Genomic DNA, 21,102 nt, shown 5'->3' with positions numbered 1-21,102 from the left:
ATCACTTGTAAGCAGAGATTTCTTTCTGAGCGGAGTGATGTGACTGCAAAGAATTATCCAAACAGACTGCCAAAATTGTGTGGAATAGGAAAGCCATCTTTCAGCTCTCTTTGGACAACTGGCATGGTAGCTGGAAGCCCAGTTCGGCTTAGTAGTTCTAACTCTGCTATACTCAGTGAAGATTGATAAAGATCTGCAGAGGATGGTTCAACATACCCATGAAATAAAGGTGACCTGTCATTGTGTAGCAGTCAGGTACAGCAGAGCACCTTGTTTAGGCATTGCAAGGAAATATTCAAAGTTAGGTAGAAAAAGCATTCCTTTTCTCCTGTAGACATTGACTTAGTGTAGAGAGTCCTTCTGTCTGCAGCTGTGTGCCCAGCCTTTTGTCAACCTTCACAGTGGTACCGTGAAGCATAATTCATTAAAGTTATGAAGTTAGTTATGCAGTTTAATTCATTAAAGCACTTTCTGTCATGCAGAAGTGAGAATAATGATGATAATTATCAACTGTCTGGGAATTCCTGCCAAGGAAAAATTCCTTACTGACCATGACCGAAAAAAAAACCCATATATAGCTGGGTTATATATCTGTATACTTGTTTGTGTCTATGTATAAATATAGATGTAGGTTTTTCAGCAGTTACTGCAATCAGCAACACTAAAAAAATAGCCGTAGCAGCAACAACTTTTTGTACATTTTCAGAGAAGTCTTTTCCATTCTTTCCTTGTATTTGTCTGATGAAAAATTACTTAGTAGATAATATTTGCCAGGAAACCAAAAACTATACAGTGATGACTTAACCTGTCTGTTCCCTTATGAATGTTAATTGTGATGTAAACAATATTTTGTGGGGAGGTTATTTACCTATTTTTTCTGTTAACTTTCCAGCATTCTCCATTTCCGGCGAGAATAGCCAGGTCGTAATGATTGCCATTTCAGCAGCGGTGGCCATTATTCTCCTCACCGTTGTGGTGTATGTCCTGATTGGGAGGTTCGTTTATCATCTGTTTTACACATTCCCTCGCACTTCCATTTCCCACTGGGGCCTCGATGAGCAGAGTGAATCGAATGCAGAGCGGGTATTCGGTGTGGCTGCTCTGCACCTTCTCCGTTGTGCGCTGCCGAGGAGCTCAGAGCACTGCTCTACGCTTGGTAATGAGCCTGCGAGCGTTAGCAGCCCCAATCATGCGGCAGTTGTTAAAAAATGCTATAAACACATTCTTAGGCAATTGTAAAATTAAACTGTAGGGGTCAAAAATCAACAAATCCTCTCATTAGCCAATTTCCTCAAATTCCCTGAGAACATAACGTGCCTCTATAGGGCACAGAGAATGTAAATATCATTAAACTTTCAAACAGGCATTTAATTGTGGAGGGAAAACATTTTATTCTGCTTCCACCTGCAGCTAACATATAAAATTTTATATATTAATTTTTTTTTCCTGTTGCTTGTAGATTCTGTGGATACAAGAAATCTAAGCATGGTACTGATGAGAAAAGACTACATTTTGGAAATGGCCATTGTAAGTTACTGATCTCTTTCCACACATCCAGTTCTGCTGAATTCATCCCCAAGATAATTAGCATTTTTCAGTTAAAAAAAAAAAAAAAAAAAGGGAAGAAAGAAAACAGTCATACCTCCCTTCAATGTAGATTAAATTGGGAAGAGAATTCTGTCTTCTCTTGTGGTTTAGAAAATTTTCCCCATACCAATTAGTCTTTATTTCAAAATCTTTCATCCATGTTAAGGTTAGTAATGAGTGAATTGTTGCTGTCTATGTTCAAACAGTACTTGTGGTTAGCAATATGATATTGATTCTGCTGTGCATTGCTGAAATGCAGAGCAGAACTTCAACTTCCTCATTATCAACTGTATAAAATCTTTCTTGTTTGTTTGTTTGTTTTCCAAAGCAAAATGTAAAATCAATGAAACCTGCCTTGATGACTTCTGAAGGGACTGTGAAAATTGCTTGCTGGACAAAGCTGGATCTGCTAATAAATTTATTTTGGAATTATTCTAAGCATAGGCTAAAAAGAAGATTCTCAAGTTCCTTAGTTTATGATTCTTAATTTTTAAAGTTACTTAGTTTAAGTAATTTCTTTAAGTGAGTATCTCACTTAAAAATTAATGGGATTACTTAATCCAACTCTGTTTAGGAATATGTTTTAGTCAAGGCCTATTTGCCTACTTAAAAGAATGAGTTTAACTGTCTTTTATGGGGGGGTCCCGTCCACAACTAGGATGAAAGCCTTTCTCTTGACTTAAGCAGTCTTTGCATCTAAAACTTACATATATTCAGGAAAATGCTTTGTATAGCTAAGGTTATAAAATCTTACTCATCCTGAGTAACCTGGCATACTCTTTAAATGTCTTCCAAAGCGAAACTCCAAACTATTTTTGCTATTATTAGATGGGTCTTTTGCACATGACAGTAGCACTGCTGCTGCTACTTGAATACACCCATCGGTATCATAATCAGGTGTCTTCCCCCACCACATACTGAAATGTTGAGTTAACATTTTAATGAAGAATTTAACTGCAGGTGTTAGAAATCAGAACTGCTTTTTAGTCATAGTGGCAATGGTGTAACTGATCTCTGACTCTTCGTATTGTTATTATTTTTACTTTGGAGCCTTTCCTGATCTCAAGTTAGCCATGTGCATATGCGTGCTTGTGGGTACGTATACTCCCTCTGCACTGTCATGCCGTGATAGAAGATTTGCCTCGTGCTTCCCGTTGACAACTAACCAACCAGGCTCAAAAAAGTCTGCACAGTTACATGTGGCCCATAGAATTAATGCTTCATCATGCAAATTTAATTAGGTTATAAAATAAAAACAGCCAGTAAAAAAAGTGTTACAGACAAATAACAGGTCAGAGTTTGCTCTCCTTACACCCGCACAATGGAAAGTTGCAATCACTGTTCTTAAACTGTCGATGTAGTTAAATTCCTGTGGATTAAATTGCATTTAATTTGGCTTTAGATATTTATGTACTGTTTTCTGAGTAGTGCCATGCTGATCCCGTGTATAGTAAGAACACAGCCAGTCATGACTCTGGCCTTTCTCTTAGAAATTCCTGAGAAAGATTCATCGATTTTGCTGATATTTATCTGTTAGGATCTCTCTCTGTGTGTGTATGGCTATTGAAACCTTATTTTTCTGCTGTTTTAAAGTTTTTTTTTCAAAGCATAAGAGATTGCTTCTATGAACTAAGAGGATAAAGTAACTTCCACGGCTGTCATAAACTTTCTGCATCTTAAATACAGCAGCTGGTTTATTTCAGTCAGTTTATTCTGAATTACTTTAAAAAAGGGTTCTAGCCATGAACTATTCCCTGCGGCCTTATTACAAATCCTATAATATTACTTCAAAGGAGCAAAAATGTGTTTCACCTCCTCAGATCTTCTGCCTTTGCCTTCTTTGGCTAGGGCATTTTTATTTTTTGCTACCCTTAGGGCAATTCATGCTGGTAAAATGAAAATGTAAATTATTATGTTTGCACAGAATGAGCTGTAAAGTAGTGCAGCTTAACACGTGTGCATGTGTTTATTATCTGTTTTTCATGACAGAACCCAGTTACTATATAGGCTGCCCTTAATTATTGGTGTGAAGGGATTATTCTCCTTGCAGCCACCTTCACCTGATCTTGGGAACCTCTGGGGTCAGCATTAAAATGCTGCAGCCAAAAACCCTACAGCGCAGAAACTTTTAATTGTTGTTATTTTTACTGGGGGCATGAAGGAGCCTGTAACGTACATTCAGCATGGACGGAAAGGAGCATTTACAAGATTTTTAACCAACAGCAATATACAGCCAATTACTTTTTGTTTTACTTGCAAGTAGTTCTGTAATCATCAGATTCTTAAAGGAAACACACTCTGCATTTAATGCTGCACACACACAGCCCTCCTGTTCAGAACACGAGTCTTAGTTTGCATTGTTTGCAAGGCTTGGGAACTCATTTTTATAATTTTTTGTCAGTCCCAAGGCCAATAAATCTCCATAAAATTGATTGTTTTTTTTCCACATACACTGTTTGACAAAACAATGATATCTTCTAGCTAATGGTCCAATGGGTATTTTTCCCATCTGCCTAACTAGAGCAAAATGTGCTTAACTACACCAGAGGTCAGCAATTTGGTGCAGTGCACTAATGCCAAGCTGGAAGGGACATTCCTGAGTGCAGGCAATATTTGTAGGAGGAGGTAATATGTTTTATAAAACCAGCTGATGTAGTGATGGAAAACTAGGATACATGTCCAGGAATGCAAGTTTTGTGGTAGAAACAGAAGTGGCAAGCTTAAAGCTAGGTAATGGTTATTTTACTTTTTGTTAATGAAACATCTTTGTGTTTTAAAATGAATACAGAGACAAGCACACAAGTTATCAGGTGCAAGCCATACACAGGACCTTGAGACTGGGTAGGAAGTACAAAACTGTGGTTTGCCTTCGGCACCTTTGCCTGAGAGGAAGATCTTAAATGACAATATGTTCCTTTCCTGCCCTGCTCCCTCCAGGCCTGCTGGCAGGATTGGTGGGGGAGAGCTTGAGACCACTCTTAAAATCAGTGCTTGCCTCAAGCAAACCAAACAACCACAAGTCGGGGAACTAAAGAAGGGGACAAAATAAAAACACTCATGTGAGGTAATGAAGAACTAGAGCCAACCTTGAATTACAAGAAATACTGGTTTCCATCCTTGCAGAACTAGCAGAGGTTTTGGGTGGGGAGAAGGTTATTCACACACAATTTTCTTGTCTTTCGCAATCTGTTACAAAGGTTGCTTGGAAAAAGCTTGAAATAATGTACGCTTCTTCTTCATATTGACTGTAGCATCGCTCATTTTGTTCCTTGCTCCTGTACAGTTACCCTGAAAGAACAACGTAACCCAGCATCTAAAGAGATATGAGGGCAAGTAGTATTTTACAATTTGAGGGGCAGTCAAATATAGCAAGTGCAGGTATATTTAACACAAAAAGCTTTGTGTAATAACTACACTGATGTCTCTGGTTTTGTGCTTCATGTTCACTCTCTGTGAATTCCTAAAGAACCATCAAAAGCACTTTGATTTGAGGAAGCAGTGTACTGTTTTCTTTTTATTGATTTCATTTCTGTTGTTTCATTTGCTTTTCTTAGAAGGGCAACTCAAAGTAACATTTTCTCTCTGAATTTGTTTTTATGCAGTAAAACTCCCAGGCCTCAGAACTTATGTAGATCCACATACATATGAAGATCCCAATCAAGCTGTCCATGAATTTGCCAAGGAACTAGATGCTTCTAATATAGCCATTGATAAAGTTGTTGGAGCAGGTAATAATAACAGATATGTTGAATGAAAGATAGCTCTTTTACTATATACATTGTTTTATAGATGTGACTCTATATCCATGACTGGAAATGTTCTTAGGTCTACAGCATTGTAGGTCATATTTACAGCTGACTAAAGTGCATATGAAAAGTTAGGTACATACAGGTCTATTTTTTTCCCCAAATAAACAGGTAACAAGACAATTTTTAAAATGACACCCATCAACCGACACTTGGACCCAGGACTGTTAAGAGTGAAAAGGAGGTTCATGCCTCAGTTATATGTCTCTCTCTAAAATCTGTCAACACAGAAAATATCTGAAGGTGTTTTCTTTTTGTTTCTTACAAGGTCTTGTGATTGCTAGGCCTCAGCCACAAGCTCATTTCATACCACTCACCACCCATCCATCAAATTGCAGTGACCTTTGGTCATTGGATTGATTTTGGTCACTGCGTTCAGTTTGAATTATTGATTTAGAATGAAAGGGTTGTCTGTCTGATAACCAATTGTCTGAGCTATATAGATGCCATGCATTGTTGGTTTTACTAAAACAAACTGCCAAAATGGACAGATTTTATAGCAAAGGGACTAGATCACACAATTTCTCATCACAGAGCCGTCCATGCTATGATGCAGCATATAATGTCTGATAGGATGTGTGCTTGCTTCTTCATATGAAGTGGCAGATGGTCTTGTCAAATCAGAAAATCATGAAGTGTTTAGCTTTTCTGCTAAATTGAAGCGTTTGCATACTAGTGATTTTAATACCTCAAAAATCGAAAATTACTAGGGTGTTTATTTATTTATTTATTACTATTTCTGCCTAAATTTACTATCAGATTTAAAATCATGGGATGGGAGAGAGATAAAGTCTTCCTGTATAACACAAAGTTTTTATTTGGAAAAAAAAAATAGAATCGAGCTTCTGCATTCCGTGCAACTCCCAGATACCTCACTGAAAAGAACTAGTATTCATCCTCTTTTACTGTAGCTACTTAAGTGCTTGTATAAGTTAAGTTATTTTTCACAAAGTTAGAATTTTGTTCCTTGCTTAAATTTTGCCCCACAAGAGTGCACTGTTCTCCATCATCTTCAGTAAAGACAGCAAAGCTGTTTGCTTACTGCACATAAATACAGAATTACTATGGGAACTAAGAAGGGAGTCAATCAAAGCAAGTCCCAGAACAATCCATTTTTTATTAGACTGTATGGAGTCTTCATTCACCAATGTGAGCTTCTTAAACTTAAGCTGTGCATACTATGTAAGCCTCGCAAACGGATTCATAAAATCAATGATATGTTGTGTTTTATAGCTCACTTCTGGGGAATATTTTTATTCAGAGTGTACATTGGAACGAAGGGTAAACCAAGATTCATCAAATATATATTCTGAAATTAGAGGAACAGCTTTCTCAGGGTTCCCCTCAAAAAAAAAAAAAAGGATCCTAAAACAGTCAGGAGGTTTATGAATGTTGCTGCACTCTACCTCAGAGCACTAGGTTCCAAATCAAAACGTGTAGTTCCTCTGCTTCGAAGCTTGCTGCCCTGCTGTCATGTTCAGCATGTGGCAGCTTATGCGTTCAGAGTGTCACGAAATACATGAGAATGGCAGCTGCTACCTGCTTTGGCAGGAACGCTCTTGTCTTTACAAATCCAAGAAGCAGAAAGACACTTCCTGTGTCTTACTTGAGTCCCTGACTTATTTGAGTGAATGGCTCGATCATTTCCTGCGCTTCTCCTTTACAAATGCAAATACAAATGAAATTACAAAAAAGCAGAGATTTGAGAAGGAGGGGTTCATTTAACTGTATTGGAGTGTGACATAAGTAACTAGACATTCAAGTCACACAGGTAATCTTGATATTCTGGGATGTATTTTCCAAATGGTTCCTCACAGTTTTAGACATAAGTCTCTGAGAAAAGAATACAGGGCAGCTTATATAGTTTTGAAAACATAGTTAAATGTACTAAGGCAATCCTCCAATGCAAAAGAACTTCAAATAAACCAAGGGATTTTAGTGAAAGGCTAAGCATAAGAAAATTCAGATCAGGAGCCCTTTTTCATATTTTTCATTATAATAATTTCTTCCTTTAATACAGCTACTCGTTTTTATGTACCCAGGTGAGCAAATCACTATAAAGATTTAAAACTAATTGGGTCACAAAAGGATGCAGTGGAAAATCGATTCCTGAGTTGGGATAGGTTTATGCATTTACTTTGCTGAACTTGAAAACAATTTTTTTTCTTTTCTTTCAAAGTTCAGACATGCTTGTAGCAGAACATTTTATTGGGCAAAGAACCTCTAACATTTAGGGGCCTCCTATCCATTACTTTCTGGCAGAGGTTGCAGTGTCTCGATGAGGCCCAGCAGTGAATCACCATGATGTTGATGAGCTTCACAAGGTCTCTGAAGCATTCAGCATTAGCTGCTCCTTCCATTCTGTGGGAGTTCCATGCACAGCAGTACAATCTTGATTTAAAATGCAGAAAAATAAGGGAGCAGCAAATTTCACAAATTCACCTATTACTTGTCCCTTGGGTTTAAATGCACAGCAAATGCCATTCACTGATGCAGTAAACAGTCTATTAAAAAAAAAGAGCTTCTGAAGAGTTTTTTAAATATACAGCCCTCCTAATAATATCTTTTTGCTTTCCATATAAAAATAGACAGGTTATACAATGTTCATAGCCTATTCAAAAACAGAAAGTAAAATTTTAGAAAGCTTTATTAAAAAAACTTAAGATCATCATCTCTTAAACTCTGAAGGTTTTTCTACCTTCTAAGCAGTACACAAAGCCTCACTCCTAACCATTTTCTTATGAGATCCAGCCCATTTCTTTATATATACATATAGGGGGGCATTGCTGGAAAGAGATGTAGGGTAAGTGGATCCACAGTGGATGCTGGTCAGACTCATGTGTCATCCATACTCCACTGTTTATGAAAGAACCAAAGGTTAATATAGGTGGCCTGCCCAGCAAATTTCTTGCAGCTTATTCAGAAATTTGTTCATGTTCTTCAAAACTTCAGGCAGTAAAACAATGCCTCTGTAATGACCAACAGGCTTCTTTCCAAAGAAGTAAAGTCTTTTCATATTCACAGACAAGAGTAGGCTTTATTGCTGGCTTGCTATGAAGGGTCCAGTTTTCAGTATCAGTGCATGCAGCATCCCCTGGCATGAGGGGTTTCTGGAATCATTAATTACCCAAGTTCTAAATTGTGCAGCCACTGCTGAATGGGGCAGAGCTGATGCGTGTCACTCATAACCTTCTTATTCCCAAAAGTCAGGTGACAAATGAGCACCTTATTCCTGATTCTGGTCAGAAATGAAGGATTAGTTGCTTGCTGAAGTCATAGACATAAGTTCCACTGACAGTGAATGAACAATAGTTTTCAGAGTCTAGCTTGTTACAGCTTTTGGAGCTGTTAAGATATATAGAAAAATGAATACCAACCTGGGCATCACAAGGTTTATTTTAAGCACTTTTTTCCCTTCCTGTTCTTTTAAAGATATGCTTTGGTCTTCCTCTTTGTGGTGTTCTGACAGTACTGAGCAGGGGTTAGTATTTGAACTGAGGCAGTGTTTGCTTTTAAGAAAGTATATTGGCCATTTTAGCTCGCAGATGTTGAAAGTTTTTAATTAAGAAGTCTGACTAGAACTCAACACCCTTTAGTTACTAGTAATAGCTTTTACAATTTATTTTCTGAACTGTTGACTATCTTGTCACTGTGAAATACTAATAACATTAGAAACAGGGGATGTAATGAGCTATTTGACTAGTATGTTCCTGTGTATCTAAAGATATATGCTGTTTTTAATCTTGGAAGTTATTACATTAGCAGCATGATATCATGCTTAGAGGATAAGGCATATCAGTAGCTAGTAATAAGATATGGAGACTTCTGTGTTGTTGACTCCGATCTGGCCCAGGTTACCAATAGAGAAAGGTTATTGCCATATGAGGTATTTGTTCAGTTTTTCAATTAAACTGTATGTCTAACAGAGGAATTTTAGGAAATAGGGTGAAAAGCGACCTTGACAGACTACCTAATCCATCTCCTTGCCCAAACCAGGACTTGTTAGGTACCATTCTCGATAGATTCCTTGCAGTCTCCCAGATGAAGTATTCATAGTCTGCCTAAGAAGCCTTTACTACTGTCTACGTGTCCTTAGTGTTGGATTTTTTTTCTAACACAACTCACTTTTATAGTAATTTAAAACATTTTTGGGGAGTTGTTGCCCACCTTATTTATAGCCATGGTTTCCAGATGTTCACACTGTTATCATGTCTCTCTTCCCTCAATCCTTGTTGTATATAAATAGCCCTAATTCCTTGAGCCTTAAACAGGAACGCACACACAGTCCTGATTTTTAAGATTCTAGTTGTTGTTCCTTTTGTCCTTCTTGAATTGCAATGTCACATTGACAAACTGATGAAAGAAAAATTTCAGTCTACAATGGATGGGCTGAAGGTAGAATATAAAATAGATCCTGTGTGATCTCTGAAGACCAATAGTTCAGGAGCATTTCAGTGCAGGGTTGCCAATCCAGCACACTTTTCTAAGCATTAAATTCACTAAAAGTGACATTATTTAAATTTGTCTATTAAGAATGTCTTATTTATATTCTTTCTGGTCCACTTTAGTTTTCACAGATGTTGCTTAATATAAACAATCAGCTGTGCAGATAAAGAGGGAATTGTTGTTGGGCAAATGTGCTCCCTGAGCCTTTGCTGTGTAGTTGCCTAGTAATGGTATTGCATTTAGGATCATTATGTATTAAGTGGGGAAATTCTCATGTATAAACAGTATAATCTCTCTTTCCATGATGTTTCACTTGCAAATAAAACCAAATTTGCATGAAAATGATGCTAGCTAGAGTTAGGTTTGTAAGGCTTGTTTGTTTACAATAAAAACTTTCTCCTCAAGGTTGCTTGACAAAAATGGCTGATGAGCTTTTGGGTTTTTGTTCGTTTGTTTTTGCATTTAGATCTCACATTTTGAGAAATTTTTGATTTGAATGGTAAGATAAAATTACTTAGGCATTCTTGCTGGGAGTGGCATAACAAATGTAAAGCCATGCTGTATAAAAGTAATAATTCAGTGATTTTTCTGTTTTCTATTTAGGGATCTCCAGGAATTCTCAGTGGGCTATCAAGTCCAGTGGGCCTGTCGTGACAGTGTACATTTGCATGATTACATACTAGCTAAGAAATGATAGAGTAAAAGTAATCTTTCCAGATTTTTTTTTTTCGTCAGGCACTTATGTGGATGCATTCTTTTGCTGTGAATTATCTTGTTACTTCAGGTGAAATAGTAAAAAAAAAAAAAAAAAATAGTAAAATACTTGGAAACTGAACAATCTCCCTTTGGCAGAAATGAAGCTGGAGAACAGAAGTATGGAAATGTTAGAGTTGTCTGTTTGGTACTCAGGTCTCTGGCCTACCAGTAAATATTACACTTCAAGAACTTTAATTGAATGCTAATCTTTTATTGAAAGCTGATCTTTTGTCTTTTTTCCTCGTTTTTAGGGGAATTTGGGGAAGTGTGCAGTGGACGCCTAAAGCTGCCTTCTAAAAGGGAAATTTCTGTGGCTATCAAAACCCTGAAAGTTGGCTACACAGAAAAACAGAGAAGAGATTTCCTAGGAGAAGCAAGCATCATGGGGCAATTTGACCACCCTAATATCATTCGTCTAGAGGGAGTTGTCACTAAAAGTAAGATACAAAGTGGGGGCATCTGTTTAAAGTGAGGAGTTTGACTTCTGGATATCTCTTGATTGTTCTATGATTCTCTGATTTTCCTTGGAAGCATAAAACAGAATAAAATGAACGGGATCATCAGCGTTTATGTTCCACAAATCCTTCCAGTATTTTTTATGTCATAACCCTCATAATATGTGCCAAGCATTCTTCAAAAAAGATTACAGGGAGCTAAGAAGGCTGTGTGGTGTGGGTGAATGTTGAGATGCTGGCTTCTTTAGCTAAGCCTGGTTCTTGTTGCCTATGCCACTGGTTGTCATCTATCTTGACATGGAAAGACAAATATGCTGGGTACAAAGGTTGCATGAAATACCAGAGCTCTCTTGCTTTGGGACACAGCAATTCACAGACTTCAACATCACTTTGTAAATTGACTTTGCGTCATCAGGTGATCAACTTAATGGTCCAAATCCAGTAGTAATTGTTGGGTGGAAGATCAATAAGGTCTGATGTATTCTCAATTTCCTAAGAGGGATTTTAAAATTCTGTAGAGTGTTTAAGCCTAGAGGACTTTGCCAATAAAATAGGTATTTAGAAAGAACAGCTTCTTGCAGTTTCAGTGAACTATCTTGAAATGTGCTGAAGACTCTTTCAGTTTAACCGGGGATAAATGCATAGAATAATTTAAGTAAATGATTTTGTGTTTTAAGGAAACTTTCTTTTTTAACTGCATGGCGCAAAGGTTTACAAACATACGTATGTTTGCATTCATGAATGGATGCAAGAAATTTACAGCTTAGTAAGGTGAAGTATATGAATTTTAAAAAATGATGTCAAACAATCAAAGGTTTGTAAAATCCTGCATGTTCTGAAGACACACAGTTATCACAACAATGTTTTCTTTGGATGTGATTCACAAAAGTCTGTTTTGGTGACTTAAATAATTTTTTCTTCAATTTAGGTGTCTTAGTCCCTAGGAAAGGACTACCAGATGTGGGTGTACAGATCTGATTTTTAATGGCACCTACTTCGTGGAGTCAGAATTACAGTTGTCTTTCCCAAATTTCTTAAAAAAGAAATTTCGTTACATTTTTCTCTTCATGTGGCGCTTTTGAAACTAGCTTAGTTGCTCTGCCTGCACAATTGGGTGCATTGCTTCTGCATGTGCATTAAAAATGGACTCTGAATAGATGTCTTCCTGTGTTCTGTAAATGAATGTTAATAATATTGTTCCGTAGCTGTTGCATTCACAACAGGCTGCTATCTATTTCAGCAGTCATTTGGAATTCCAGATGCTTATCACTTTAAGTATAATATGAGAGAGCAAGATCTAAGATCTGTTGCATTCAAGTCAGCAGAAAATTTTCCAAATATCTTAAATAGTAATACATGACTTGGGAAAACCACTCTACTCTTCTTGCTTCCTTAGCTTGGAATTATTTGTATCCATTTTGCTGTGTAAGATTTTATGACATAAATGCAAGTAAAGGTCCTCATTTATTTTTATTTAACATTCCCTAAGGCAGTGGAAAGGCAAGAAGGTTTTTAGTTGTTTTATTTTTATTTATTTTTTAACTAAACCAATATATTTTAATGACAAATTAGCAAGGTTTCATATTTTTTAATGATTGGTTATAAATCACACTCCAGTGTGGTAGTTTACTGTGCAATCAGTAAATAGCCTGTGAAGTATTTGCTGGATCTCTCTCAACACAGATAATGTGTGATAAATGGACAATGTGACCTTTTCTTCCATAAGCAGATTATTTCTGACGGGCGGCCCTTAGCACGAAATGTTAGTTCACTGCTAAGTAGGTCTTCTGAAGAAACTCCTAAGAGCTGCCATTGCCAGGGTCTCCAGAACAGGACCATTTGATATGAGAACTGTTGCGGTGATATGATATGGTGACAACACACTGGAGATAGGAAAGGGGGACACCCTCTGAACAGGACCTCAGCCCTTTGCTCCGGAGCAGAAATATTCCCTTGCTTCACACTGATTTCTGTTCTGAGCTTGCCTGCTACACTGGTCTCGTGGGTGCCCTGTAGGCAGTAGTCTTAATAACCACCACACATGTTCTGCTTAGTTTACTAATAATTTACAGCAATTTGTAGCCTGTTAGTATAATAAATTTCGGCAACACTGTTGACACAAGTTGTTATCATGTATATACGGCCGTGTTTTGATAAATGAATGCAGAATGTTCTTTTAGAACTACACAGTGCTGCTTCAGAACATATGCTTCTTATTACGGACGCATTTCCAACTGAATGTGAGCGAAACCCTGCACTTAAGGCATTCTGAATATGGATGAATAAATAAGTCAAGAAAATGCTCTTTTAATAATTTGACAGATTTATCATTTTACTCTAATCTCAGTCTCCTTACATGCCATAAAATTGACTGAGTTTGTAGAGTCGCCATGCATAATACTGTCTCCTGGTTTTATTACTACATGAATTTATCATATAAAGTTTTAGATATCCCTGTTAGGATGCTACACTGTACTTAGAATATCCAGCATCATTTTCTGCAGATTACCAGAAATGCCTTTTGAATTAATGTTGCAGACACAGTCTAAATTCTCTTTCTCAGATTACATGTTTCTTGCTAACAAGACTAATCAAACAACATTTTTTTTGGTATATCTTTCATTCTTCAGCCTTTTAACTGTATCGTATCTTAAATATTTCAAGATCGAAGTTTAGATAATGTCCCCACTGTTTCCTGGGTGACCAACTCCCTTGCCCATTAGAGTGCCTCCAATGATATAACACATCAGTTGCACATCAAAAGGAATAGATTTTAGCCCATTAGTCCATGCAGAGAGGACAGAGGATTTTCTCCTGCTTTTATTTAACCAATTCTTCAAAATCTATTTTTTTTAATTCTAAGAAGCTCTATTTGGTGGAAATTGTACTTTCTAAGAAATGTAAAAGGGCTGTTCTGGGGGAAAAAAAAGAAAGAGTTCCTGCCACTTAGATTTTTTTATTGCTTACTTGTTTTTAATTAGACCAGATACCTCTTTTAAGCCTCAGGCTGTTCAATTTTGCAAGCTAAGATGTTATTGTGCCTGATCTACATGTCTTTATCATATTTTTACCGTCAACATGTCTTCCTATGTTACATGTGAAATGATAATTCATCTTCTTAAATTGCTTCATGCTGTTACCTATTTTCTCCACCACAAAGAGAAAATAAAAGTTTTGAAAATGCTATGAAATAATAGAATCTGCATGATTGTAAAATATTAGCAGGGCAATGACCTTCTGGAAACTTCCCCATAGTAGCAATAATTTTTGTATTCTTTCCTCTCCGTCACGTAGAAGTTCCACACAAATTCTTCACTGCATTGCAAAATACCTTAAGGTAGAAAGAAGGATTTTACAAACTGACCTGCCTGCAGTGTGTACTCAGATTGTGCAGACAAGTTTTGAAAGATATTTAATTAGAGGCTCTCAGGGATGCAGAGCTGCTTCTTTAATGAGTGCTCTGCTGCCCCGTAAATGCGCTGCGTTCTGCCCGTGGCCAAGCTGTGCGTGCCAGGAGGGAGGGTAGATGGTACCAGTGATCTTCACCTGACCAGCCACGCGAGGAGCTGCAACTGCCTGGAGACCACAGTATCTGAGCAATGTATTGAATGTGCCTGTGCAGCAGAGTATGAGGAGACTTGGAGGCAAACACGGGGCAGGATACGCCTGCTTCACTGCATAAATGCAAGCATTAAGTGCATCTGCATTAGTTAAGTCTTTGTATACTGAAAATTTGGGATGCTTTGCTTGCTTTTTTAGGACTTAAGCTATTAAAACAGTTATATCAGTATATGCTGGATTGACTGTTTTCCTGTATACGTCAGTGGAATCATAGTTATATTGTGGACAGAGCTTTTTTTGCCCATGCATGTTTTTTTTTTTCTTTCTTTTTAAAGGCAAAATTATCCTTGGGATTTCTGAAATATCCATTTTTACTTATCATCATGTATTTATTTTAAATGCTTGACCTCTGTAATCTACTTGCAGGTAAACCAGTTATGATTGTTACTGAATATATGGAAAATGGTTCCTTGGATAGCTTCCTACGGGTAAGTGCAGTGGATAACTGCATGATAGAGGACTGGCTCTTGTTCTGACTTTGTTGTGAATTTTCCTGGCACTCTTACTCTGATTCATCATGAACTCATTGTTCTTTGATATTTCATTATTTCCATTTGGCTTTGCGTGTATTGTGATGTGGCCACAAAGCCAGGTAGAAATCTGCTATTCCATTTTGACTCTTTGCCAGCTGTATTATTCCAAAATGAACTGAAGAAATTGTTAGTTTTATTAACGTATCGTGTCTTTAAAGAGAAGTCATTCTGACACATTAAAAAGATTTTTTTTTTCTGGGGGCTGAATTCCTACTGTAATGTTGTTACCCTTACTGGTTGGCAGCCTGTATGTCTTATCAGCTCATTTCCAGAGAGAACGAATTTGTGGAGATGTTAACGGTAACCTAATCATGTAGAACCAAGAATTTAAATGTGAAAAGTTTAGGGAATGACCTTTGTGTGTTTGAAATATCTTGCTAGAAAACTTTATTAGCCTGTTCTCCTTCCTCAAACTTGGACATACCAATATTGTTTATTGATTTATCTTTGGTTGTGGTCAAAGTTGGTAACAAGCCCAAAAAAAGGTGAAGGCCCGTTGTGTCACCAAGATTTACTTGAGGCAAAAAAACAAGTGTGGCAGAAATGAAATCCCATCTGAGGAAAAACACTACTTTAATTTTAATTTGTTAGAGCAAGCTCAACTGTGACTGGAGGACTGCATTAGTTCTGCCACGGTTGAATGACATTATCCCCCAAATTCATAACACTGAACTAGACATTTAACCCCAGAAGGGGATATATTGTCAGCTCTAGTTTCAATATATACTATATATGTTATGATGTCCATTGAAGCATGTGAAATACATATAAATAATGTGTCAGTATATCTGCATGAAATATATCCGTACTGAACGATATACATTTTGTTTAGGCTGAAAATCCTTGGAGAAAGTTCTTAGGAAAAGAGAGTAATGTCTGACTATATGAAACTGTTGTTCAACATACTCATTTGAGTGTGGGATTTTTTTTTTGATTATCATTGCATGAGAACATAGGGCAAGAACATTGTGATTCATTAATATCACAAACAACTCAGGTCATGTAACCCTAAGCTGTAAATACCTGTTGAAACTGGATGGCTTTTCCCCATTACCACTGGAAGGCTCAGCACCTCATTCCTTTCATGGTTATAAACCTTTTTAGAATTTATAACTAAAGCTTTTTCATGGTGAATATAGATCCTCTTGTTTTGGCTCTAGTTAAAGAAGTTTTCCTAATAGGGAACTGCTAGGAATTTTCTGTAATAAATAATTTCTTCATGAATATGTATTCTGACAGGTTCTTTAAGCAGCCATTGTGCCATATATTTTTCTAATGTTTACAGAGCTAATATTGCCTCTAAGTATATTAGGCGAGAAAAGAATGAGTATAATCAGTCTTGTGGACTGATTCATGTGAGCTCACGCCACATGGCAGAGCCAGCTCCTATGTATTTAATAAAACTCTGGAAGAAGCACAGGAAAAGCTGGAGAGCTGCCTATGATGATACATTTATAGCACTGGGAGATTCATTTGAGAGCTGTTCTAAGACATAGTGTTGCCTTGTCATCTGTGTATTCATATATCAATATCAAAGGTAGATGTTAATAAAGAACATTAGCAAGAACTGGGAGATTTAAAACATTTGTCTAGTGGTAGACATGTATAAATATATGCAACTATTGGTTTCTAGGCTAAATCATAGTGTGTTAAAGGGGTTTTATGTGAAGTTGAGGAAAACATTGAGGAATGAGTTTACATTTTCATGGAACTTGGAGGTTTGTGAATTAGATCAGTATTTGCTTTTGTTAAAGAAATGCTTATGTGATAGAAAACTTCCATGAGTCTGCTGGCTGAGGTGGTTTCTTTCACTAGCAATTCCTATGGCTTTTTAAGAAAGCTGGACATCTGTTTTCCTAGTGTCCTGACATTCCAGAGTCAAAAGTACACACAACTTAGATTTATGTCCCACTTACACATAGGTCCCGTCTAGCAAACTGAAATTCAGATAAGGGCAAGAACAGAAAAAAATCTTATCTGAATTAAAAATCTGTCTCCTTACCTCCAGCTAATTCAGAGAATATTTTCACCAAATCAAAGTATTTCCTCACGTGGCATCTCAGTCATGGTCTCCAACTCACAAGCTCTTCACTTGAGAGACTTTCAGAAACTATCAAAAATTCTGTGTTGGGAGGAACATGGACAATCTTTCACATTTTATTTCAAATGTTTTCCAGAAACACGATGCACAGTTCACAGTCATTCAGCTAGTAGGCATGCTTCGAGGGATCGCGTCTGGCATGAAATACTTATCAGATATGGGTTACGTCCATCGAGATCTAGCTGCTCGTAATATCCTCATCAATAGTAACCTCGTATGCAAAGTCTCAGACTTTGGCCTCTCCCGTGTGTTAGAAGACGACCCAGAAGCTGCATACACAACAAGGGTGAGTTTGTATGTTGGTTGCTCTGTCATCACAAAGTTGGTCTGATATCTGAGGGAGTCCCTGAGGCTCACACTCTGTGACACAGAGGTCATCCTTCCAAGGCCAGAGATATTCTGTCCATAAACCTTAAACTCAGTACAGCCATTACTTTCTTTTTTGTTATTCATATCTCTTAGATGATGAAAGGAAAAAAAATATAGAGAAATACATCTGTGTAGATTGTACATAGATGTTGGAAATGTCTGCAAAAGCAAGTTGGAGGAGTCATGACATCAGGGAAGAGGCATGACTCTGACTATTTCATCCTGAAGGAAGAGGTTTTATCAAATACAGAGCTACTAAAAGTGTAGACTGTTTCCTGTTTCTTTTCTTGATTTCGTCTTGCCTGAAAAGCAACCTTCATGCTGCTGTGTTGCCTTAGCCAGTAGCCTTTTAAAAACTGCATTGTCTGTCTGTTAAAATACTATGTGTTTTATTGGCAAAACCCTAAAGGCTTTGTTTGTCTAAGCATTACAATGGATTTATGTTTGTTTGTCCACATTAATGCAATTGCAAGTGCACTTCATTAACTTTATAAAAAGTGGCATTAACATCCAGTCAAGTAAAATTTGCAATGATGCCTAGTAAATCCAGTCTCCACTGTGCATACCAGATTACAGAATAAATCAAAAAAAATCTTAATATGAGTTTTCCAGGAAAATATAGGGAACATACCTTCATAGCTTTTCAAATCTTTTCTTTGCCTCACATTGCTGTGCTTTCTTTGACCTCTGATACATTTAAGCATGTGTTTAGAAATGTGAAATAAATACTGTTTTATAGAACAAAATGCTATTTTATAGATCTGCACAGATCTCTTGTGGTCATTATAAATGTGTTAGTAGGAGAGGGCACTTTTCGCGATCACTGAAAGCATTCATGGGAAATAATAACATAAATGAGGAGTTCCTCGAGAAAGAATCCTCCATAGTTCAGCCTGTTGTCTTTCTCTGAGGCAGATATGTACCTGTCTGATGTACTTGCCTGAGCTCTTCTTAAAAACTCCTGAGATAGTAATGAGTGCTAGTGTCTCCTGGGTAAACAATTTCAGATGTGTGATTTATCTGGTCTCTTATCAAACTTCTCTTCCCACAACGTGTGCCTGCAAGCTAAGGTGATTACTCTTCGCTTTACCTTCACTGCACAGGGGCAGGTGATCAGTCTTTAAAACAGCCACATAGGTGCATGAAAATTGTTGTGTTCTTCACACACAGGCAGCCACTCTTTTTTAAGTCTTTTTTTTCCCTCAAACTCCTACTATTCTTCCTGGCCTCCTTTGGATTCTTTTCAACTTCTGGACGTTTTCCTTAAATATGACATCCAAAATTGCATACAATTAAAACACTTGCAGCAAAAATGCCACATTGAACTCTTTCTTGTTTCTTTTACATGACATTTCCATAAATATCCCCCTGAGTGAGAACCCCTCTTTCTTTTGTTTTTCTTTGTTCGTTTTTCCAAGCTTTGCAACATGGTTGCCTCACATTCTACTCAGATACACCTTTGCCAGTATTAAAAGTTAAATTCTCTTATTCCAAAATACATCTGGACATGCAAACTGATCTATAATTTGTTAAGGCCATTTAGAGGAGTACGTTAAGAGCCGAGGATGAGTTCCAGATAAATTAGACAAGAAAGTTGCATGGCAAGAGAAAGCAGCAGCCCATCAAACTGCATAGTGTACAGCTTTCTAAAGGAAGTGGACTGCTCTGAAAATGAAGTGCGTATAAATAATTTATCTCCCAGATGGGCTAGAGTAAACCAAGATTTATAGGATATCAATGTTTCTGGTCAGTGTTACATCTAAGTTTCCCTTGTTCAAGTACACTGCTGAAGTTGTCTTCTTCCCTTCCTTCTGCCACCTATTTTCTAAGCCTACCTGGTTATTTACATTTAGATAATGAAATCAGATGGAAAGAAAACGTTTTGTAAAGTATATTCATCTGTAAACTCCATCTGGCATTAATGATATGTGTGCATACTGCTGCAGTGAGATGCTCAGGTAATGAAAATCCCCAAATGCAGCATTGGACAAATCTATTTTCCCTCAAAAGATAAATAGACTAGTGCTTTAAAGCAAACATCAGGCTTCACAAAAGAAGCAGGGAGGCCACCAAAGCTGACTGAACACTGAGGAGCAAGGGCACTCTGGCCCTCTCTGAAAGGCTGGTTACTGAATACCAACCACAGATGTGTTACCTTTGCCACATCTTGACTTTGTTGAGAGAAGGACAGGACTTCAGGTTTCCCTTGAAGTAAATATGAAGTGTAAGCAGGTTAGAAGAGGCTCCTGAGGATGTATTCATTCTCCAGCTTGCTTAAGCAACGGGGAAGCCAGAGTATGAAGCTCTCCATAAAGCCCATTTCCCTCAGTTGAGACAGAGCTCAGCTGTGTTTCTTGACACCCAGGCTTTTCCCATCGTACCTGGTGACATGTTGTCATCTCTGGATATTATCCCTCTCTACCCACCTCAAAAGAGAGCCCAGTTAGCCCTCCAGGCTTTAAGCAAGCACCGCTAAGCAGGTGGAATCTTACCTTGCTCTGTTCTCGGAAGCTGTGCCTGGAGATTTCCATACATTGTATAAATGTGTATATTGTATCAGTAAATAATCAATAATGCACGTGCTATGGTATGAGAGCTCTGAGACATGGTGCAAAGATCACAGATGTGGTTTCTGTGATAACATCACAAATGCGTGAAATAAAAGGAAAACAGGAGTTGAAACTCCTGGTTTACTGTCACTGATACCGTAGAAGACCTTCAGCAGCCTATATGGTCTGCTTGCATAAAAAAAAGCAGAACCCAGTGTGTGAATTGGGCAGATTAGGTTTTTGTTTTTTGTTTTTTGTTTTTTACCAAGGTTTTATGCTAGAGGGGACGTACTGTAATTATCTACAGTCTCTGTACCTGTTTAATTTTATTTGAAAGGCCAAGGGTGTATTAAAATTGTCACTGTCAAGTTGATTTTTTTAATTTCTTATTATTTTTGGATGTCCATATGCCAAGTGGGTGGACTAATCATGCAGTATGAACTGGAAATTAATTTAAGCCATCACACATGTACAATAATGGTAATCATGTCACTCAAAGTCATAATATTTCTAGTAATCACTCGATAAATTTCAGTGGTTTAAACACATACAGTAGCTCACATCATTGATGTTCATGACATTCAAATGCAAAACTGTCTAGTTATTGAATTGCATGCATAACCCAGTTCTCATTAAATCTGCATCACTTGGAAAAATATTGTGCTGTGAAAATAAATATTCTGACAACCTGTATCTTCAAGTAACTGTACTAGAGCAGGGAGAGTATGGAAGTGCACTGCTCGTTTGCATGCCAAAAGAAGGTGTTCTATCTCAAGAAGTTCCTTTCCTTTGTGCATACACTATTGCAGCTATCCATCTATTTAATGGAAATTTATCGCAGCTAACTCATTTTCTGTATAGGAAAAAAAGACCAGAGTG

At 37.4% G+C, this 21,102-nt stretch overlaps 1 protein-coding gene across 1 annotated transcript in view; it reads left to right on the top strand.

Moving 5' to 3' along the window:
• Window positions 1–21,102, top strand: part of LOC148590655 (ephrin type-A receptor 3-like) — a 46,233-nt gene that overhangs the window by 8,300 nt on the left and 16,831 nt on the right. The window contains exons 4-9 of the mRNA XM_088538789.1: window positions 893–995; window positions 1,460–1,527; window positions 5,190–5,315; window positions 10,847–11,032; window positions 15,038–15,099; window positions 17,382–17,591. Coding sequence (XP_088394915.1) covers window positions 893–995; window positions 1,460–1,527; window positions 5,190–5,315; window positions 10,847–11,032; window positions 15,038–15,099; window positions 17,382–17,591 — 755 coding nt within the window. The remainder of the gene's footprint in view (window positions 1–892; window positions 996–1,459; window positions 1,528–5,189; window positions 5,316–10,846; window positions 11,033–15,037; window positions 15,100–17,381; window positions 17,592–21,102) is intronic.

This window comes from Tinamus guttatus, unplaced genomic scaffold (genome assembly GCF_059628265.1).
Source record: "Tinamus guttatus ecotype Peru unplaced genomic scaffold, ASM5962826v1 Tinamus_guttatus_pri_ptg001173l, whole genome shotgun sequence".
Classification (NCBI taxonomy): Eukaryota; Metazoa; Chordata; class Aves; order Tinamiformes; family Tinamidae; genus Tinamus; species Tinamus guttatus.
The sequence above is the reverse complement of the archived record's forward strand: the minus strand, read 5'-3'. Positions and strand labels throughout refer to the sequence as shown.